At 34.9% G+C, this 8,452-nt stretch overlaps 1 protein-coding gene across 1 annotated transcript; it reads right to left on the bottom strand.

The window, feature by feature from the left end:
- Window positions 1-1,368: 1,368 nt before the first annotated feature.
- LOC138335797 (membrane cofactor protein-like) lies at window positions 1,369-6,542 on the bottom strand. The gene is made up of 3 exons (XM_069284959.1): window positions 6,364-6,542; window positions 4,715-4,882; window positions 1,369-2,919 (listed from the first exon to the last, which is right to left on the bottom strand). The coding sequence occupies exons 1-3, from the start codon at window positions 6,440-6,442 to the stop codon at window positions 2,906-2,908; spliced, it is 261 nt and encodes an 86-aa protein (XP_069141060.1). The 5' UTR covers window positions 6,443-6,542; the 3' UTR covers window positions 1,369-2,905.
- Between the last annotated feature and the right edge of the window lie 1,910 nt (window positions 6,543-8,452).

Genomic DNA, 8,452 nt, shown 5'->3' with positions numbered 1-8,452 from the left:
TATTGGTCACCATACATTATTCCTACGGAAACTTTTATAATATATATATCATGATGATGTTGTTGTAGTTTTACCACTATCAACATAAAAAAATTATTGTGAAGAAACTGTGGTTATTATCATGTTCAGTGAATGTATGTTAATGACTGCATTAACTAGTATTACTAATTGTTCCAAATGCAATAATTTAACAGTTAAATCGTTACTGCTCACACCGTATTCGATCCAATATAAATATAGAGCCCATGTTCCTATAAGCGCCCGTTCCCCCTTTTTAGACCTCAATTTCAATTTCCCAGGCATAAATAAAGACCAAAATTACACAAAACTGTATAGGTTTGCAATAATTTCGTGTTAATTGCACCTTTGTTTTTGTTTTTATTTTTATTTTTAAACGCCCTGTGTGTTAGGCTCGCTGCCTTTCCGAAAATACTTTGATTTAAAAAAAATGAAAGTTGACATAAAGTTACACGATTCATTTTAATAGAAATAATTTATTGGTTACATTACATCATCCCTTCGGAAACTTTTGTAATACATCACACAATTAAACACAATTTATCACAAGCTATTGTGAAGAAGCTGTGGTATTTTTTTACTCGTTTGAAAAACATGGGTTAAACGTATGTTTAAAACCGTACGTTTTGGCACAAAAACGTTTGTTTAACCATATGTTTTATGCAAAACATAAAATAATCATTATTACATGTAAAACATTAGTTTTAATCAATGTTATTGAAGACCTCTATGTTTTTTTTCAAAAATGTTTTCCCATATGCAAATACATGTTATGTTTTGGTTTCATATATATATATGTCTTCTACCAACTTGTATTAAAACTCATACTAGCCTCATGATAGAATAATGCAACTTCAATATCGTATGATGATACATGTAGGTCTACAATTATATTTACATCTACTGATTGTGAACAGGAACAAAACCGCTAATGTGGATTCCGTCTTCTTAGGTTCTTAATAGTTTTGAAGACTAATGCTCTGAATACATATGATCAATATCAGCTGACCAGCGATTCATGATGTACAATGTAGTAGGTCTACAACTGCTGTTTGATCATCCTCGATACTCCAGGGGTTCCGATCTCTTACGATCTCTACACGTGTAGAGATAGTATGTGATCGGAACTCCTGGAGTATCGAGGATGCTGTTTGATCATATGCATGAGTATGTCCTAAAATTGTCATTATACATATTGCTAGGGATTATACGTGTAGCTACATTATGCATATGCAAAGAACATAATGCATTTAGATGTATTTAGTTTGTAAACTAGAAAATAGATTACTGACCTTTTACTTCGGATCTTCATTAGAATTCTTCTTGAAATGTTCAAGTCATTTGAGGTATTTGGGGACTTGTGCAAGGCTACATCGGTGACATCGCTCTTACCATAGGCGTTACTCCAACAATATTAGAGGCATAGCACGACGAGACACTTTTTGAACTTTACGTCGGGTAGCGAAATAACGTCCAATAAAAAAAAACCCAAAAACGGCTGACCAGTCGACTCTCATGTTATGGGAGTACATAGGCGTCTGCTTCTGCTTTAAAAAAATAATAGCCTTCTCTACTATATAGTAGGGGTAGGTTATTGCATTTTTTTTTTCTAAACCAGAACCAGACGACTGTGCTATTACATGTCAGATTCTAACGTTAACAGTTAACTAATTCTCAGATCCCTGTGGTTTTGCTGACCGCTCCGCTTGACAGATTTTTCCTTTTTCCCAATCGATGGATATGTTTGAAAAAAAAATATAACATTATTATCACTGAGTCAGAATTTAAAAACAATTGAACATTGGGTACGACTTTTGTAAAGATTTTAGCCTTTGATGTAGGGAAAATAAAATCATCCCAACAGTATGAAAGTTATCAATATGTAGTCGCTCGTTTGTAAATACAACATACTATGTATGAAAAAAATATCAGTCATAGAACAGGAACCGAAAATACAAATAAAATGGATTTAAACTTCAAAATGACAAATATAAGGTACAACTTCAAATACCATGTAAATGTAGATAAAAAAATTAAAAAGTTGGATTTTGTAATAGGATGAAACGTATGTATAACACATGTTTTGAAACGTCAGTTTTACATACGTTTACGTTTTACGTCCGTTTATTACCATGCGTATTACGCATGTTTAACACACGTATTACATACGTTTCGTACGTACGTTTTACATGCGTGGTCCTCAACATGCGTATTACATGCGGTTTATAACGTACGTAAAACGTGTATGCACTTTTACCTGTGTAATATATACATCATAAAATGACTTTATCTTGTAAATAATATTACCATAATTATTTTTCTTCAAGAGGAACAGATTGGAGAAAAGAGATACTTTTTTTGTTTTCTTTAATAAGTTAAAAGGTGGTTAGGGATGGAAACGGGCATCCTCGATGATCCAGAGAGAAACTCCCGTTACTTTGGGCACGACTCGACGTCAAAAGTGATTATGACGTCACATCTCAAGACAGTTTTCCTCGATCTATTTTTGACACAGGTTACTGGACTCGCGAGAGGTATCTGGACTGAGTCCAGTAACCTCGCGTGCTTTTTGCCGCCGATTTCTGGGTTGATATCGCAGTTGATGAATACTTCTGAGAAACCCATGCCAATCAAAATACAGTAAAAGCACCAGTCATACAATAATATTCTTTATCAAAATATTACAAAATACTTTGTTTGTGATGAAGAGAAGGCTACGTCGGTGGTGAAGCTACTAGTAGTTAGCTGTGTCTATCTTTCAAGTTCATCGGCCGATGAGCATGCATATCAATGCATGCATATTACTGTTCATTGTCTGTTTTATACTTCGGTTATCTGGTGAGGTTCTTACCACAGATAGATGTCGTCGTGTTCTTCACTTTTCAAATTAATCATCAACTGCTGCAATATACAATTTACAGAAGTGTTAGTACATTAATATTGAGAAATAATATTGTATGCAAAGATGTAATTATATTGTTTCTTTTGACTTTTGCTTTTGTCTATATCCGCCAAGAAAATCTGTATAGAATAATAGATTGATTTAAAGCATGATGGAATAATTCACATCATTACACAGTAATATGTAAACTTAATAATTATACTCAAGTAAATACTGTACTTAACCAGACAACTCGATACTTTTTGACAGGCAATGTTTGTTGTCATGAAACGTTCGATGTTTCCGTGGTTGTTATGGAGCCTCGAATATAAAAACAACGTTTTATACAAAATCATTGTCGTTGTTTCATCAGCCAACTACTAATATTTTTATCCATGAAATGATTTGAAATTTCCAAACCACTACAATACGTAGACCGAAATTAGTATTCATGCATTTGGCATAAAATGTATTAACACGTGCTTGTTATTGACAAATGAAATACCTTAAGATTTTGAACAAACAGAATCTGTAATGTAAATCCATTAAGCATTGAACGTCTTTCAGTTGGCATTCATAGCCAGTATGAATGCCAACTGGACAGAGGCAAATTCTATGAAGCGCGCTACTGTTGGATTTGCCTCTGTTCAGTTGGCATTCATGCTGGCTATGAATGCCAACTGAAAGACGTTCAATGCTTATATTTGCATTTAGTTACAATGTTTTGTTGACATAACAAGGGATTTTGCATCTATAATAAATTAATCATTCGTTATCGTCAAGGATTGAACAGCCATTTAAACAGCCGTTTTCCGTGATCGCTGACACGACAATTTTCACGTCATAATGATAATTTCGTCATAATAAGCGCTTGAAGTTCATTTTCAATATGACTGTCAACTTTGCTTGGTAAGGTTACATAGTGTGACTGCAGTGAAAATGTAAATATTGATCAATGCAATCTAGGGCGAGTAAATTCTCTAAAAACTCTCCAAAAATAAATATTTCAAAAAAAGATGGAATGTAGTGATTTCCCAATTCAAAAAGTGCAGGCCTCTGAAAGTAAGAAAATCACGGTCAACCGACTTAATTCACAAGGGTTGGGCAGAAATTGCCTTTTCAAGGAATTTGGTAAAATTTTGGTGAAATTTTCGTTGGACCCATAATTATTTACAAAAAGTGCCTTAACTCGATACTTAGGGACTTTTGAACTAGGACTATGTTAGTTATAAAGACTCGTGTTGGCTGCTCTCGGTATAATTATCAAGGTTCAAATGTTACCTAGAGCTGTCATAAAGAACACATTTGATTAAAATTTTCAGAGCGAAATATAAGGTTTTATGGCGAAAATATTGACCAATCAGAACACAGACTTTATAAAATATCGTTTTGGCGTGAATGCATTTTTGCTTTGAAATACCAAACCAATCTAGATGTAGAAAAGAGACCTAAAATTTAACAAATAGAATATTCATTGTTTCTTGGTGAATGGCAGTTTTATTGCAATTTTACAATTATAAGTATCCCGCCATTTTGAAATATGATAGAAGAAAACCCTGTCTGCAAGTCAACTCTCCGTACATGCAAAATTACGTGGTATTTTCAGCGCAAATCTCGTTGTTTGCATCTGATATAGTAAAACCAGTTTAGTTTCTAAAAAATGACCTCGAAAATAGTAATTTTGCTGACGCTGCACAGCCATGTAATACGGTCTCAGGCGAGATGAGCGTAATGCATGAGACCAGCCAGTATTACATCTGCAGATATGAGAGAATATCCTCTATTGACTTTGATCAAAGATAAGTAAATTCTTACCATAACAAATGAATGACGTAGCAGACCATGCTCCGCTTTGCTGGCACATGATTTCAGGAAATCCCGAGGATGTGTATCCAGAATTGCAAGAGTACACTCGCTTTTCTCCGAGCACAGTACCGCCTCCGGACACAGCGGCATTGCTTATCGGGTTTGGAGTCCCACAATCTGAATGAACAAAACAATGACATACACATATACAATGGATACTTATTTTGTCGGTCATTCATCTTTACTTAGCATTCAATCTCACTTACTTGTCTCTCCTTTGACGATTGTCGAGGAAGAAAAGACTTTAAGTTTCCTTTTTCGACGGTCTATAATTTATTTTCTGCAGTGCAGTAAACAAAACTAAGTAACCATATGTGTGTTTGTGTCATGGCTACTGATGGCACGAAAATGTAATCCGCTTGATAATATTGATAAGGTACTGAATAGAAAGGAAAAGAAAAAATGCAGACATAGGTATAGTTTTTTCATTCTCGAATACAGGGCAAACCCGTCTGCGCCAAACCAGAACCACGTGCACGTGCAGCCATGTTATTTGTTACAGCCAATGAGGGTAAGTGACGCATCTCGGTGGTAATGTTTTGTAAGTAGTCTGAATCGGAGATGCCTTGGCCTGATACCAAACGGTGTCGGCGAGTTCTACCTTTTGAGATAGCATTGCGTTCTAACCATACACCAGGCATCAATCTGTCATAATGCTTAAGTCTGGTGTCAGGGCCAGAGTATATCAGGCTACACTTCATTATATTTGTTTTTAATTTTAATAGATTTGTAATGATGACTTGTGACAACATATACTGTTAGTAGTTAGATTGTAAACATGTACACTTATATTGGCGTAATCGAAGTTTACCGCAAAAACAATTAAACGAAAATATGCTATCGTGATGATGAACCTTTATAATGGCTAAACATGATTGCAATAAATATATTTTCTTTGTATCATTTATAAAATGATATAAGAAAATATAATAAGTACAATTTATAAAAATGATATAAGAAAATATAATAAGTACAATTTATAAAAATGATATAAGAAAATATAATTAGTACAATGTAAAAAAATGATAAAAGAAAATATAGGTAGTGCAATCATGTTTTAGTGTAGTGTCAATAATATCAGTTTGGCGATAGAATATGTAGGTTTAGATCATTGGGCTAATCCTCAATATTCTAAAGTTACTCTCACTGTGGTAATATATATCCATCACAGGACTATGATAAAGCAAACACAACTGAAGGCTCTACGTGCAACGACAGACGAGACAGGTTAGCACTTTGGTGTACACCAAACAATTATTGCGGTATATTCTAAGACTTTGCAGTCAGGCGAAGTTCTTTGTAACCTTTCAAAGAAGGCCTGTGATTGGTCGGTGGTTTTTCCTGAATTCCTTCAGGTTTTGCTATATTGTCCAAGAGAGGATAAAACGATAGTGATAATAACTCATGGGTTTGAGTTTGACCAAAATAACTTTTGAGAACAATTTAAGCTTTTGAACATTTCCTATACAACAGTAGTATGGTGACACCAACAGTATGCATATATTGATTTATGGTAGCTCAACATAATGAGACAATTATGTCGACCAGTCGAGTAATAACACGAATTGTTGAGATTTTTACCTAGCTGAAGAACTTACCTATATAGTCACACTGAAATGCCGGAGATGACCACTGTCCGTTTCCCTGACAGGTGAGTGTAGCAGGCCCTCCCACCATTGTGAACAGGGTCTGATCACATGTGTAGGTATAGATGCCCCCCACAGGTATGGTAGAATTGACCACCAGGTTTGTCCCAGCTAATTGTGGAGGATAACTGCAAGCTGAAATATAAATAATAGATTCCGGAGTTAGATTGACAAGAACATTACTTAAATTAATAATGGAAACCAACTTTCTTTCGTGTGCGATTTACCTTCGCGAATTTCGCGTTCCATGAAAATTTGCGAAAGTTTATCTACGTGAACGGATATCTACATGGAGAATATTACTTACAATTTAGACTAACTTTTTGAAATGGAAATCGCGAAATTAAGTAGCCGCGAAAGAAAGTTGGTTTAAGTATGTAGAGTTACACTTTTAACAAATGTCACAAGAGACATTGATGTAAAATTCCTTACTGTTGTCTTTCAGACGCCCCTTAGTAACATTACGAATATGTTGACAATAAAGTTGAATTCATAATATAATACTTGGACGCAAAATAAACAAATTATCACAGAATCACTATCATATAAAGCAGTGCATGTTGATCTTGATATGACCTGCATGGGATGAAAAACTCTGTTAAAGCTCTTGTGCATATAACCACTTAACAAGACAGACAAACAGATACCTGGTATTTGCAACGGCAAATACGGGTATCTGTAGAAACATTAGGTTCTATCATGATTTAATGCTGGTAAAGCTTTGACATCCTAACATGCCTGTAGTTTCAACTTTAACCTTAAAGAATCAGATTGGACATCAATGCATTGATAGTATGTCTATCAACATTAACGAATATATTAATTTTCGTTTGGCTAATGAAGTACTGAATTATTTTTCATGATATAATCCAGAAGTCATTATTAAAAATTTTCCCTAGACGAAATGATACCATACCATAGAGAACTATGTAAAATGTGTCTGCATGACGTTTTTATCATGTTCGCCTTGACCATAGGATGTCATCAAAGGCAGTGACGATTTGTGCCTAAATGATAAAGGTTTCATTTCGTTATGCTTGTTTAACAGCGCGGAGTCATTTGCGAACGTGTCAGGTTTAGGAGATGCCGGAAAGCCGGAGAACATCTAGAAAAACCACCGACCAGCGGTCAATACATTGCATCTACTCTACCTTATATCCGAACATGTGATCCAGAGGATTTTTGGTAATATGTCGAAACTCTCTGTTAATGCGGTTTCAATTCGATATTTTAAGGTATCAAATGAGAAAACAATACAATTCCAGTTTTGTTCTCCTGTATTTTGTGATATGTGGTGGGTGATTAATAACAGTCACGCCGTTTTCATCGGGAGAGGTATCGTCATTATTTGACCATCATCAACATCACTGAAAAATAATCATCTACGCAGAATTAGCGTTGTTTAAATGATAAGACTCCAAATCATTCCCCGCTAGCTTTAAAACGGATCTTCCCGTGTGTAGTTCCCATAATAAGGTAGCATATTACTGCCGACGTATTATTTTAGGTCACGTTACGGACTTGCAGATATAATTTTGTTGACATGTCGAGTAATAACATAACTAGTTGTGGTATTTATGTCGACAAATTAAGTTAAAACACGGCATATTCACCTTGAAAGTTGAGTTATATTATCGTTTCCTGACTATCATGGACCTCGTCGTAATAAGCGAAGTCGACATTGCAGGATATAACTCAATGATTCGCTATATAAGGCGACTGGTCGACGTAATTATCTTAGCAAAGTCGAGATAACATAACGCGACTTCAGCTAACACGATTGCAGAAATATGCCGATATGAGTTAAACGGAGATGTACCTATTTTGAATTCTTCCCTGTTCGGTATCTTTTGAGAAAAATTGTAAGCAGACTGAGATCACAAAATATAGTGGTACGGCAGGTCTTCTTGTGTCATGGGTGAACGTTCAAAACAAAATATATTTGTATTCCATTTGTGTACAGTTTGAATAACTTAAGATATCGTAAAACAAAAACAATCAACATTAAAAGAGACGTACGCAAAATTTTTTCGCCTCATAT

Source organism: Argopecten irradians, chromosome 11, assembly GCF_041381155.1.
Source record: "Argopecten irradians isolate NY chromosome 11, Ai_NY, whole genome shotgun sequence".
Lineage (NCBI taxonomy): Eukaryota > Metazoa > Mollusca > Bivalvia > Pectinida > Pectinidae > Argopecten > Argopecten irradians.
Note: the sequence above shows the minus strand (reverse complement) of the source record. Positions and strands in the feature narration are given on the sequence as shown.